General features: G+C 42.7%; 1 protein-coding gene across 1 annotated transcript; it reads right to left on the reverse strand.

Annotated features, from left to right (window-relative positions):
• Nucleotides 1–343: 343 nt before the first annotated feature.
• Nucleotides 344–14,134, reverse strand: ppp2r1bb (protein phosphatase 2, regulatory subunit A, beta b). The gene is made up of 15 exons (XM_072692139.1): nucleotides 14,033–14,134; nucleotides 12,720–12,810; nucleotides 12,230–12,330; nucleotides 11,347–11,579; nucleotides 10,194–10,341; nucleotides 9,949–10,104; nucleotides 9,729–9,843; nucleotides 9,545–9,615; nucleotides 6,902–7,036; nucleotides 5,655–5,828; nucleotides 4,945–5,005; nucleotides 2,427–2,581; nucleotides 2,156–2,298; nucleotides 1,945–2,036; nucleotides 344–1,852 (listed from the first exon to the last, which is right to left on the reverse strand). The coding sequence occupies exons 1-15, from the start codon at nucleotides 14,108–14,110 to the stop codon at nucleotides 1,836–1,838; spliced, it is 1,770 nt and encodes a 589-aa protein (XP_072548240.1). The 5' UTR covers nucleotides 14,111–14,134; the 3' UTR covers nucleotides 344–1,835.
• Nucleotides 14,135–15,233: the final 1,099 nt, after the last annotated feature.

A 15,233-nucleotide genomic window follows, 5' to 3' on the forward strand; every position in this document is an offset into this window, starting at 1 on the left:
TGAAGAGCTTCCAACGATCAAAAGAGTGTAGCTGCTGAAGAAATCCGACTCTGTTAGACAAGCGCCAACGCTGCGCACGTCCTGCCAAATCCAGTGACGAAAAAGCGCAATCCAACACTGCAGATAAGATCATTAGCTGTAACGTTAGAAAGCTGCTCATCGCAACATCAAGGCCTTCAACATCAATTTTTAACATTTATATAGAATAACAAACATTGAGGAATTATCTAACCGGACAGTGACGCACAGAGCTCCCAGACTAATTATTCAAGGGGGTGCGTGTTTGTGTATGTGAGGAAGACGGCTGTGTAAGCTTCAAAAGATGCCAAAGAGCAGACTCGTGTTTCTTTTAAGACTTTATTGAAGTTCCAAAAGTACAGTACAGCCCCGTTAGTAGCGGTTTAAAAATGGGTCCTCAAGATACTGAACATGAAAAAAACGCTTTACTCTAGATCTGATGCTCTGGCTGCGTAGGCTGGTTGCGAGGTGCTGAGCGCTGGACGGGTAAATAGACCCCTTCTCGACAGCCTTCCAGAGGTTGTGTTTCTCAATGTATAGATTCGGTTAACTACCAAGGCTAAGAGTACGGATCTAGGAACAGTTTATGCCCTTCACATTCGAATGGGTATTGTTCGAGACCAGCCGGCACAAGCCGACTCTAGATCGGTACTCTTATTAGTCAGCATCAGTTAGTTTGACCCAGGACAGCCAAAGCATTCACAACGGCCTACAGTAGCTGCAGCCAAAGAGAAGCTGAGGCATGGTGTTCCTCGGTTCGGGATTTCAAGAAATGCAGGACATAAACATCCATGCATTTCTACTGTAAAACTAAGGATCAAAACTACAAAACTTACAAAAAGAAAAAAGGACATAAAACCTATACTCATTTCTAAACATCATTGGCACAAAATTGCTTAAGAGTGAGATGGCTGTAAAAAGGGGCACCAAAACTGGACTAGCAATAACATGTGAAAGTGAGGCCGAGAGAACATTTGTTGCTAAGAATGAGGCATGGTCCCATGTTGAGTTAGCAGTAGGAGTGCAGAGTGAGAAGAGCTTGAAGTTTGACCAAAACAAACAAAAACAAAAAAAATGGCATTTCACGCCATCAGCTGCAGAAGAACAAGCTCCAGTTTGCGAAAACAACATGTTCTGGGCTCTAGGAAAGATATTGCCAGAATGGCTTGAAAGAGAGTAGAGAGAAGAACGGAGACAAACTCAGGAGCTTGATTCACTAAAGCAGCAGCACTGGCAAAACTGGTCTGCTGGGAGTGTCCAATCTTACTGGTGAAGGTCCAGTGTGGCTGCAGGTTTTCAATTCAACAAAGCAGGAGTGCACACACACACACACACACGCACAACACTGAGAATAACTGAATTGAAGTGGAATCAGGTGTGCTTCTCTAGGCCTTCACAGCTATGACTGGACACCTCAGTGCTAAAGGTTTCAGTGAATCAGCTCCAGAGTACTGCATTTCCTCAGCCTTAGTCTTGGAGCATCCCAGCAATGCACATCTTAGCATTTCCCCAGCTCCCAATTAACTCCTTAGTGTGTTTAAAACAGGCAAGATGCAGGAACTCTCCAAGACCAGGACCAGGACCACACAGCCCTAGTGCACACTATGAAGCATGCATTTATTCCAGTGTCACTGTGTTCGAAGCAGAGATTTACAGCACAGGAACAGGGGCACCCTTTGATCATTCAATATCATTTGACAGTAAATAGGAGCTACACAGACGTTAATACATAACCATTCAAAACCAACAATAAATAGAATGCAACAAGTCTTGCTTTGTCATGGTTGTTCTCTGGAAACCCCCTCCACAGAAGATTCTCAGGCCAAGGCCAGAACTGAGGAGAGAAGCAGAGGGACATGAAGTGAATGAAAGAAGGCAGACAGACAGTCCAAGTGATAGCAAAGGCAGGACGAGTGGGTCACTTACCACTTATAGCTTCCTGAGCAAAGTACTTGACGTCCATATCTTGGTCAGTGGCAAGCTTCTCCAGAACTGGCTTCACCTCTGCCTGCAGGGCACTTAAAAAAAAAACACCACACACACACACACACACACACATTACACGACCATAATAATAACAGCTGGAAAACATCACAACTAGACATTCAGGAACCATCAGGAGTGGCTGCTGACTTACTTGCTCTCTATAACTGGTCCAATTTTCTGTAGACATTTGGCTACATTGAAGCGCACGTTGGCCACCTGGTCGTTGGACATTTTCAAGACTACAGGCAACATGTGCTTGGTGGTAATGTCCTGTCCACATGCCTCAGAAAGGGCCTGAAGCACACAAACAAGACAGCCGGTAAGAAGAAAAAGAAACATCACTGCAGAAAGCTGTTAAAATAACAGCGACAGAACCCCATAACCCTTTCACAAGCAGAAAAGTGCTCACGGCTATAACTCACATTGATGCAAAACAGAGTGGTCATCCTGTGCAGGTAGTTGGGGTCATTGGCCATGCCAAGCACTTTAGGCACAATGGTATTCTGGGCCCACTCTGCTCCAAACTTCTCCACAAGCTTCATCAGGTTACAGGTGGCAGCCTCACGGATGGCATAGACTGAGAATAAGGCACAGAGAGCACATTTAGAACCATCCGGAAATTCCCCTACACGGCAGGAACAAAGCTAAAACTGCAATAATAAAAGTTACTACTTAAGAGATTTCTGGGCCAATATGCTATTTCTAACATATCTGCCAAAGCCTAAAACACTACATAAACATTTATAAACTGAAGAGATTAAATACACCTGGATTAGCATAACAGAAATTACAACAAAGACAACACCACCCATACGACAAGCACCACAAGTCGGTAGAAGGGAGAACAGTATGTACATTCCAGTCATCCCGCACAAACAGTTCTCCTTCTACCATCTGGGAAACGGTACAGGACCATCAGCATTTGGAACGGAGAGCGTCTCTATTCCCATGCCATCAGATGGCTCACTATGCACCAACACCTCTTTACAATAGAAACAACTTCATCATCTCTGGCTTCACTCACTGCACGATCCTACACCTGGTATATCGTCACTGTCAGACAGAAATCATGTACCTCCATGCCTGCTGTTTTTCACTTTACCAGAATATGAACCTGGCACTTGTTCTTTACATCATGCCAAAATCTCACGATGAACAGACCAACAGAAATGCTCCAAAATAAATAAAAATCTTATTACACTGACTTTTCTTTTGTAACATTTCCATTTTGAAGCGACAATACACCATTTTAACCGCATTAGGCACCAATGCACACTTTCTACGGTCAGTGTGGCAGCAGACTTTACTGGTCTACCAAACATTGTGTAATATTGTGCATCCTGCTCCAGCCTTAACACACACAGTCACATTGACTGACCACTTTTACAATGAGTGCAATCTTGTTCAGTAGTAATGACATTGTACTTTTTCCACTGTTCAAGTCTGCAGGGAAGGATATGAAAGTACTTTGCACATATAAAAATGATCAATTCTGAGCTTGTCTTTTCTACTCATACCATTCCAATTAGGGCTGCACAATATAATGTTGCAGCATCGCCAAGTGCAAGAGTCAACTTTTTTGCTTTTTGATACAAATAAGAAAATCCACACTGGATATATATATATATATATATATATATTTTTTTTTTAATATATCTATTGTTAGTTTTACTCAATATTCTGAGGGCATTATTAATACCATGATACTTAGAGCATTGGCCTCGGGTGAAAAGTTCTTTTCAATAGGATGCAGCCCTAATTTCAATCCCAATATGAATGAACGTGAATCAAAACTAATATAAACCTCAAAGCTTGTGATTGCCATTACAGAAAGAGCAGAGAACCGTGACCCAGTCTATGCTCTCACACCAGTGGGCTTGCATAAGAGGCCCGACTTGGCACAAAAGGGGCGAACAGAAACCTTCCAGTGGCCTTTTGTCTCAGTGTGCGCGAGTGGAGCGTCCGTATGCTCGCGCTAAAAACTTCCACATAAACTATACACAAATAGTAGATTACAGATTTATGCAGCAATCAAAGTCTCCTGGATGATCAAAACGGCAGCGCAGCCACTTTCTCACATCTGAACGTTGAGTTTGCTACATAAAAGCAGAATGAAGATCAACATGACCTAAAATATGAGTCTAAAAATGCAGCATGAAGTTAAAGTATTAATCGCTCAGTATTTGGTGACTCATATGCAAATTAGGCCGCAATAATTCAAGCGGAAATAACCGGGAGCACCGTGAGGAACGAGGAGCATATCCAAAGTCAAATCCTATTTCCACATTCAGCCCAGGAGCATAAAAAGCAGAGGCGCACACCGAGGGCTCTGAGACGAAGTGTGTGAAATGGAAGTGATGGAGACACGGTGGATCATCAAAGCTGCCGAAGCAGAGAAGCCAGGCCAGGCCACTGCGCTGACCTACATTCTCAGCAGCAGCGATAGAGTGTGGCTTTTCCTGTGAGCAGACCACACAGCAGCAAGGAAAGCAATTAAGAGAGAGGGAGAATAAATTAAAAAAAAGGAACTGATAAAACCAAGTTGAAGCAAAAAGAAAGAAAGAAAGGAAACTGTGCGGGGGTATGAGAAAAGGTGAGAGACCCTCCCCCCACTAAAAAAATAAATAAATAAATAAATAAATAAAAAAAAATGAGGGAAGGGGCAGAACATTGAGGTATTTCCTGGGTGCTGCTGGATTCTTATCAGAGCCTCGTCATTAGCAGACAGGAGAGCGGGAGCTGCCGTGAAGCACGTCGCCCTCTCTCTCCCCCCCTCTTTGGCAGAGCATTGGAAAAGGGAGGGGCAAGGCAGGCAGAAGAAACAGCAGCTCCCTTTGGTAACCCTAGCAGCTGCAATGCGCTAAGTATGCTAGTGTGTGTGCAATAGGTCTGCTGACTTTGGATCATCCAGTACTCAGTTTGAGAGATGGGTACACTTACCGTGGTCTACCAGCCATGCCATGCACAAGGAGTTCAACTTCTCATCAAAGAACTCCACTCCCTACATTGGAGAAATTGGACATTGGAGAAAGAAAAAAAAAAAAAGTTATTCCTTACACTAATCTACTCATGTTTAACCCAATCATGACATGATCTTCTTTTACTTGTATTAAAAAGCTGGAAAATTAACAGGATATCTTGCCTGGCCATGTTTGGGCTTTGCGTCATTAAAAGTGTTTTTGCTAGGATGCGTGCATTCACATTTCTTTCTTCAACATAAGAAAATGTAAAAACACGTCTTGCTCAGGTTTTGGTAACGTTTCCCTGTTTTGATTGGTCAATAAAAATACTATGTCTAAGGGTTGAGCTAAAAGTAAATGAGCTGCAGCAGTGGGTGGGGAGGTTGTCCCCCCCAGAATCACCTTCCACCCCTTGCTAAAATCAAGTAATCAAATCTACGACTCACACAAATCTCATCTCTTAAATAGGTCATTTGACTCAATCATTGTGCTGCGTTTGCCTTTGTACAGACACCCACATTCCCAGTCATTTCCCTCCATTTGCACTGGGTTTTGGGCAGGTAATCTGCCCAGACAACTGTAGTATGCAAGCTAAAGGCTGACCAGTATGGCAACAGCCTGAAACACGGCTACCGCGTCTTTGTTTTTGTATGTGTGCAGTGGACTAAAAAAGTATAGAGCTAAACTCACCAGCTGGCCTGCCAGCAGCGGCATGTACTCGATTATGGCCAGACGCACCCTCCATTTGGCATCCTCTGCCAGCTCCACTATGGCAGGCAGCAGGGACTGCGAGAGTTGACGGATGCCGATCACCTCATTCACACAGTCCAGGTTGGAGATAATGTTCAGGCGCACCTCAGGACACTTCAGGGAGGGGGAAAAAAAACAAAAAAAAAAACAAACAAACAAAAAAAAGTGTTTCATTCATTTTCTAAAGATCCTGTAAACAAGAGACATTCTAGGAAAGGACACCACAACCAACAAAAGCTCAGGACATTTCTGTCTTTCTGCACTTGCACTTAACCCAGCTGGCATTCTAAACAGCAGTGGACACAAGGAGTAAAGCCCCATTATTTGGTTAATCTGACATCTAGAACCTTTAAGACATCCTACTTTTTTGGCAAGTATGACAGAATTTATGTGCAGTCCTTTAAACAAATACAGAGAGGCCTTAAGATGTCCTTATAAGGCTGTTTGAAGACTAACTCCAGATATTGTTACGGCTCGAACATGTATGTTGCCAGACATTTGATGACTTGCTACCAAACGTGCTATTGTGATGAGTGACTTGAACCCAAACATCACGCTCCTTAGCCAAACACAGGATCGTCCGAAAGGGCCAATGAAAACACTGCGGGACAGAATTTGCCAGATTCCAGGTCTAAACATTTTCAAAGTGCATGTTTGACATTCAAAAGGACACCAATAAAACAGAGGAAAACACAAACACAGGAGGCAGGCTTTTGGAAATGGCCTCATCTGAATGCTGCGATCTTGGCAGGCGATGAGCTCAAGGCAGGGCCGAAGGTCAACACAGTTGCAAAACATAACGGCGGAGGGGGAAAGGGTTCAAAATCTGTTTGAGCTCCATCCATGTCTACTTTGTACACCAATATGTAAAATGTACAAAATTACCCCCCCTCCTCCTCCACCCAACAGTCTCTTAATGGACCGGGAGGTAATTAAAGGGACAGTCAATCAAGAGCTCTAGGAAGGATAATGATCAGACCCTCCCACAGGCTTGAGCACAAGGTGACTCCAAACCATGAATGTTCAGCTCCTCCAAAGGAAAACACGAGTATGACCACACAGAGAGAGCAAAAGCAAGAAAGAAGAGAGAAAGCAGAGAGAAAGAAATACAAGACCAGGAGAGAGCTGAAGAGAAAGAGTGCGAGAGACACAGAAAGAGAGAGCGGGCAAAGGGCCAGGCGTTTTACCTCGTCCTTCAGCTGGGCCAGGAAGAGGGGGAGCAGATGCTCCACAGTGTTGTCCTTGCCCAGGATGGTGGAGAGGCCCATGATGACAGAGGCCAGGGCAGACTTCACATGCTGATTCGTGTCCGACACCAACTCCTGTTGAAGAAAGGGGGGGAGAAATCAGCCAATTCGTCTTCGAGTGTTTCTAATCAAAAAGAGAGTACCATCATTTTCGAGCTAAAAACAGAACAGCCTGAGAGCCCTCCACAGTATTTCACTAGAAGTAAAAATTTGAGGGCCAGGCTGGCCACAAGGAAAATGAAAAACAGGGACTATTATTAAACCCACACCAACATACACGCTCCCATTAACACTACGCTTGGAGGACGAGCGCAGTCGCCTGCTCATGTTTCACGAAACAGCTTAGAGGCTATATTCGATTGCTGATCAGGTTTGTTGACAAGGTAAGCTTAGAACCGCTTAGAGCAGGAATGAATCACTCTTACATAAGCAAGCTAATGGATATCAAACATCAGGCATCAGTGCCCTTAGGCTAGCTGTGACCCAGAACGCATTCCGTAGCTCCAGAAAAATACAGTGTCTGCGTGGCTAAATCTGTATTCAGGCATAAAGCTATTAGTAAGTAATTAATGGATTATTTTTCGAGCTATAGCATTCTGCAGTACAGCAGTGAATCCAGCCAGCTTTACCAGTTTATGCCAACTACTGATCTATGGGCTAATCGATTTATCCTATTTAGTTATTGACCTCATTTAACTACCAAGCTACAGGGTGAGAGCTGCCCAGGAATGGGAACTTCATTTATTAATGCAATAAGATTAATGAGAATGGGAATCAACTTATGGCATTCCAGTGGGACACGGTAGAATCAAGGTGGGAATCAAGGTTTTTCATGTTTGCTAAACTTACCAATGCCTAGAGGAAAGTGCGAAAGGAATTCAGGATGTCACTCAGTTTTTCAACCATTACCATCAAGTGACCTTAACTTTTAGATGAAGCTGAATCTTACACATAAGAAAAATGTCCCCACTTCATCGGTCAAGTCATTTCAGTTGCTCGAGTAATCCATGCTATCCATGGTTTGTAAACATAGTGGTATAGGGCAATGCAGTGGTTAGAGCAGTCATGGCCTGATGCTCAGATTACTGGGGTATTGATCACAGTGTAGTGGGTTCAACACCCAGGCCAGCCTAGCTATTCTTGAGCAGCTCCAAGGGCTTAATAGATGGATGTAGCAACACAATTTCTGCTCCAGGGGTGGCACAGAATGGGTGAAATTTTTCATTGCACTGTACAAGTTGTTTGAACAGGTCACCAAGTCTCAATAACAAACGTGACTCACCAAAGAATCACTGAAATAAAACCAAAAACCTCCTCCAGCCACAGTATTTAGAGTTTGCTCAGATTTGACAGGTTTGGTTTGATTAAAATGAACCCTGATACTCTGCTAGTGCGGTTTGTCTCCATGCGAAATCCGACATGTACAAAACAACCAATTGAGGGACCCTCTGGGTAGGTCGGTCTACATCACATTCCAAATGAACTCCGAGGACGATCAACTGAAATAAGAAGAAAATATAGACCAAAAGACACCTGAATGGCCTGAACGCTGTCTGCTCTCTACAGAACATCTCCAGCACAGAACACATTTCCGCACTTCAGCTTTTCAAGAGATCAAAATTGGTATTTTTAGTACAGACAGCTTCAGTTAAGGCAAGAGAACTTGATAAAGCTGTCAGAGCGAGGAATGTGAGGCACTATATTATATATTCAGTTACGTTTCCCTAAAAGCACTTAATTCTCTGTGCTACAGAGCAGCAGCCACAGTGCACAGTCCCAGCAGACCAACTGATATCTGCCTTTGTGAGATCAATTGAGACTGTTTGAGAATGCATGGCTTATTGAAGACAGCAACCTTTAGGCATTCTCAAATATTGGTTTTACTTCATGACATAACCTGAAAGACTGAAAGGAGAACCTTCACTCTGCATGCACAGAAACTGCACTCCTGAGAACACCTTAGCAGTTTACCGTAATGTCTTGTCTACCATAATGTTTTGATGCTGCCTTAATTTTCAACTGTTTGACAGACAAGGTGATCTACTAATGTAGTGCAAAAGCTGATACCAGTCTGAGGACATTTGCCCTGGTGGTGTGAACTTGGGGAAGGAGCAAACCATTCAACGTAATTACAACAGTGACCCCTACTGCTCATGAGCTCCAGGGAGCCTAGACAATTCTCTGACCGAACTTTCAAGGGTGACCGACCTCAAACCACTAGTGCCGTTGACCTCCATGCTACCAGATGTGGAAGGAACGCAGGGGGAAGGAACACAGTAAATATAGAATAACTTCTAGTAGCCACTGACAGAAATGGAAAATGATAATTGAACATAACTAAAATGCAGTCTGAGAGTCAAAACAGACAAACAAGAATGATGGGCACTATTTCCAGATATAGTCAATGTGATGCAGTATGTTAACGCAACCTAGGCTTGCTCACAACGAGATTCACAAATACTCTTTTGCCAACTGCGGTTGTTCTGTGATCAGCAGAGTTATTGCATTAACTGTAAACATCTTTCATGCAGTCCCAACTCACACTAAAGCATTTAAATAACGCAAGGCCTCAAAGCACATTACCTTGACACAAGGCAGCACATGGGTCATGATGATGTTCTCCCTGTTGTCTTCTGGCAAATTTTCACAGAACTCTGAGAGGGGGAGGAAGCCCATAAAAGATGAATATGTATGCCAAACTGTCTCCCTAATGTCTTTACTCAGATTCAAGCACTTTAACAAAGTACAAACAGACTCCCTCACTTACCTTTGACCTTATTTGCTGCTGCAGCCCGCACCTCTGCCTCGCAATCTTTCAGCAAATTCTGAAACGCTGGGACCAGATCGTTCTTGGTGATCTCTGGGCCAACTGCCTTTTGCAACTTTGGGAAGCAAACAACGGATCATAAGCTTCAACCAATGCTGAACATGAATTGAGACATTATATGCAAGTTATTTCGGTTAATAATAGGTTTCTGAAAATGTACCTCTGAGAACTTGTCTGCCACCATGTAGCGGACCCTCCAGGACTTGTCCTCGGCTGCCTGGCGCAGGGTGGGCATCACTAGAGTCTCCAGGTCCTCTTGAGGCAGCAGAGTGGCGATGCTGACACAAGCCTCCACCGCCAGAAGTCGCACAGAGTCCTAAAGGATGGTAGAGAGCGCTGTAAAAACAAAACTTGACCTACAGGTGTAACTTATGGAAGTGCCTAGAAGTGCCCGAGCGTGTGTACCTGCTCATCAGAGGCCAGCGCTGTAAAAAGTGGGATGATGTCACTTTTAACGTAATCCAGCTCCAGCACTTTGGCAAACTCGCCCAGTTTAGAGGCAGCAGCACGGCGCACCATTGGGGTATCATCAGAGCAAAGGGTGCGGAAATGCCTGCAAACATTATGCATCAGACAGGAAACATATTACAAACAAGAAGTCTATATACAGAGCATACAGCTGCGTTGAACAGCACCTTTTCACCTCTTTATTTGAATGCAGCTCTTACTGTCTTTACATTTATCTGGGTTCAAACATAAAGCTGTACTGAACTGACTGTGACTGCACTGATGTGCAGACATTTCAGTGACTACATCTACTACAATTAGAACCTAACTATTATAATTACACCCACATATTGGGTTTGTTGCCATGTTTTTACTGACATCACTTTGTTCAGAGTTACTCATAAACAGCAGGTACTGGAAACAAGGTGTACAATTATTTTGCAGTACAGATGTTGAGGCTGTTTGGGTTTGGCTGCATGGCAAAATCCTGCACATTAGGTTGACCATGCCTTCATCTTCTCATATGCAAGATATTCTATAACCACTATGGGTGCAAGAACACACACATTCAGGTTAGATACAACCTTCCAGACACAAAGGTCAGGATCCTCTGTCCAATACTCATAATATCACATGACACAATAGAGCTCCTGTTTTTATACCATGCAGACTAGTTTGAGAGTCAACCAGACAACAGTTGTCCTGTGGCATGACAGAAATACCACAGGCCCCTCATTAGAGGTTGCATGATGTCACTTTCTACTTTCTGTTTTCTACAATCATTATGAACACCAAAATACTGCATACTTGCCAACACCTGATGCTTATGAAATCTTTTTTTTCTTAACTACCAGCTTTTAAACTGAGCAGTGTGCTTTTCTGTTACAGAATTTGATCAGATTCCTTTTCTCCCTCCCATATCCAACCCAGCATTTTACTGCTGTTATCAGCCAAATACTGATGCTGATCACCAATTTAGGATTTTTTTTAATACTATACTTTGTCTTTCTTCCAGCATCCCATATCGTAGTGACAGGTTCTTGCCAATACAAACCCCTACTATCCAAACTGTTACACCCTCAGTAACCCAAGGTGTGTCAGTAGTACGTACTGGCGGATCTCAGCCTTGACGGTGCTGGACACGCGTGGATAGCACACGCTGAACAAGCCACAGGCAGAAGTACGGGAGGTAAACCAGTCACCACTGGCCAAACGCTTCACCAGAGGCTCGAAGTGGACCTCCAGGTCCACAGGAGAATGCTCCTGCGAGATTTTCCGCAGAGACTCCACAGCCTTGTCACGCACTACTGTCTCCTCCACGGTGGCCAGGCTCTCCAGTGGTGGCTGCAGGCGCAAGGGGAGAACATCTGAATGCATGTACAGTATAAGACAAACTGAAAGCGAGATACAGCATAGTTGCTACAATCACTGACTCATGTTTAAGGACCATGTAGCTAAAGAAAATAAAACCACACAGCTTTGATTTCTAAGATGTAGAGACAACGAACAGAATTGCAAATAACATTGTAGTCATAAACACTGAAATTGGAAGGTGTGATAGAGATTATCACAAAACAGCTGAAAATCCTGAACATTGAGCAATCCAGCTGAAATCCAGCTGTGTTACAGCTCTTTTACTTTATATACTTGACCACCCCCAAACAAAAACACCTGAAATTACATGAGCTCTAGCTGGTGAGGATCTACAGAACTGATCCACAAAATCCAAATGCTTATAGCAAGCCCATGTGGAGAAACTTTTGCCTACTGAGGAAGTGAGCATATATGCACAAGTTACTTAACTTTTCTTGTTGTTTCTGAATGTTTTTAAGTAACAATCAGTAGACTCCAGTAGGTACAACAGAACATAGTATTTAAAATACACTTTCACTAGAAACACGTCTAGACGTGTGTGTGATGGTTTCCTACTAAAAAAAAAAAGAAAAGAAAAAAAAAAGAACAAGAACACTGAAACTGGCGACTTCACAACTTACCAAGAGGCAGTGCACATATTCTGGACCTCCAACCAGCATGGTAAAGTTACCCAGCTGCTCAGCCAGGGCAAGGAGCACCTCGTCCTCATCATAAATAGTGTCTGCATGGCAAGAGAAAGGACAGCAGTGAGGGAGATAACATCATTTCAAGTTACAGGCTTGTGAGCTGAGAATGAGAAGAATTTTAAGCACTGGTCATTTCAGAAACAGCAGAAAGTAATACACTGCGAGTAATACAATGGGCCAAAAATGTACTAAATATACATATTTTTAAAACTGAGCTTTATTTCCCCCAACTAAGTTACAACAGTCTACACTGTTTGCCTCAGTCCATGCACTGCAGATTCATCTACTCATCTTAAAAATAACAACCCTGAGTTTACAACGAATGCCTCCGAGAGGTAAAACACTGAAGCGTGTAGTGCAGAACGACTCTCAGGACACATTTAAGACACCGCTTCACATTACGCAGGGATAAAACCTAACTTACCAGTGAGGAATGGTAGAAGCTCTGTGCGGGTCCTCTCCACACCCAGGGCCAAAGCAATAGTTGACAGCTTTTTGATGCTGTTCAGTCGTAACTGCAAACAGAAAAAATGAGAAATATTAAAACAAAATATATTTTCAAAAACTTAACAAATAACCTGCCCTAATATTGAGGTCCAGATTTAACACGGACCTCCATTTAGGATAGACTTCATAATGTTTATAATATACAAGCATATCATAGAAGTCATTTTAATGCCACAGAGTGAAATCGTCAGGATCATTTAGCTTTCTAAATTATTACTCACATATTCTTCAGAAAACACACACAAAACACCTTTAGGCTGGATTCATCTGAAGTTACCCTTCACTGTTGATCAGTATATTAATGCCAGTTAAAGCCACCATCCAGGGGTTCACTGGGCCTGATCTGCACTACAGCTGTTGTAGCTATAGTTATTTAATTATACAAAAAACAACATTTTAACAATTATATAAAAAGATATGTCCTAAAGCATCCCTGAGTGTGTAAGTCTGCTCCCTCAGTTTATTAAATCGACCGCTTAACTTAGCTTAAGCTTAGGTAACGATCTCTAAATAAATAAATCTCTAATAAATTAGAGGTTCTCTAGAAATCTGTGGTTTTTATGTGATCAACAACTGAACACATGTTCACATCGCAGTCAAGCACATGTGCACAGCAGCAGAAATAAATACACCATGAAGGGATACACCCCGCTGCCAAACGGAGGGAGGCTCTTTTTGTAAACGGAGTGGTCAGGCCCAAACAGAGCCCAGCTCTGATACTGTAGTTTAGCTAGAGAGTTTCCTGTTTCTGCGTTTCCCATTTGCAGGACAGTAGCTAGATAATATAACGCAGCCCATCATCATCATCATCATCATCATCGCCGCCGCCTCCTCCTCCTCCTCCCCTCGCCTCTGACTGGTCTACCCCCAGCCGTTAGCGTTAGCATAGCAGGATGCGCAGTCCGTAACCGAATAAACTCAATAAACCACCAACATGGAAAACACGAACAAATAAGAGAGCGCAGGAGTTATAAACGCAGTAAAGTTAATAGGCTAATAACGGAAATGTACACCCAGTTGAATTGATCAGTCTGACCGATTCGTCTTTCGAGGCCAGGCGAAGCTCAGGCCGCCGCCCGATGCGCTAACACTGCTAGCGAGCTAACTAGCTTTAGCCTTTCACAGCTTTTACAGATTCGACGGGTTTTCTTCTTCATAACTCACCGCTTTAAACGGAGACCGCCTGCCTAAAGGTAAACAGAAGGGATTATACACGACTTTACAATTTACCTGAACATCTTCATTCCTCAGTTCGTCGATTAAAACCGCAATAGGGTACAGAGAATCCTCTCCCTCCGCTCCGGCCATTTCGGCAACCAGACTGTTTCCGCCTCCACTGCGCAGCTTCTAAACGGCTCTGCAGAGAAACACCCGCCAAAATAAGAGCACACTAAAACAGCTCACTCTGACCAGAACAAATACTGTCTTAATTAAAAATACAGCATTTTTTATTGTCATACCTTTTTCTAAGCTTTAATGTCTGTACTTCAACAACTATTAATTTACCATAGAATTTAAAACTACAATTTAAAACATATTTAAATAATAAGCAAGTGTATTACTTACAAAATGCTACACAACATTATAATAAATACAAATAAGCACAGATAGTCATGTTAATGTATGTATTTTTAAATGTATTTAATAGTAAGCACAGTAAGATGATATTACAGTTACTGATATGCAGGTTAGAAGAACACTGGCTTTGTGCTGTTCTCCAGCAACTGTATGGATTAGTTAATTTTTTTTACCAGCAGCTTAACTGCACAAGTGCGTCTCTGCAGAAGACTTTTACACATATTTTCACTTAGAAAATCAATCTGATTGGTGTTGTCCGAACATTTGACTCAAGTCCACAAATCCAAAATATTTCTTAGTCTCTCCAGTAGATTGATGATAAAAACACAGTGTCTAAAAACATGATGGAGAGTTTCTAATTCTCCATATATAAAAGTCCATCTACAATAAGAGCATCCAGCATGAGCGACTCCCACAGTCACTGATCTGACAACTGAGCTGTCCTTGTTCACAAAGCGTGTCATTGGACTGATATCTAGACATAAGCAGGGTTGGAAATATTTAAGTAAATGTACTTCCTTAATGTTACTCCACTCTTCGGATATTATTTCTAAATGACATTTTCAAGAGAAAAATATACTTTTATATGGTTTAAATATAAATATAAACTATACCTTTTCTCTCCAATTTAGTCATTTACAATTCACACCCACTATTTAGGACTCCCCATCGCATGGTGCTACCAGGATAGCACATGGTTCCTCCGAGTTACAAAAAGCCAGCTCTGTCCAAACTCTCATTGGACAGCTAAACACACTTAGAGGAGAATGGCAACTACCAATTCTGTCATGTCAGCTAACAGATACCCACACTAATCACACTGAGTGACGGGGGGATAGAGAGGCTGCGGCCT

This window comes from Salminus brasiliensis, chromosome 11, assembly GCF_030463535.1.
Source record: "Salminus brasiliensis chromosome 11, fSalBra1.hap2, whole genome shotgun sequence".
Taxonomy (NCBI): domain Eukaryota; kingdom Metazoa; phylum Chordata; class Actinopteri; order Characiformes; family Bryconidae; genus Salminus; species Salminus brasiliensis.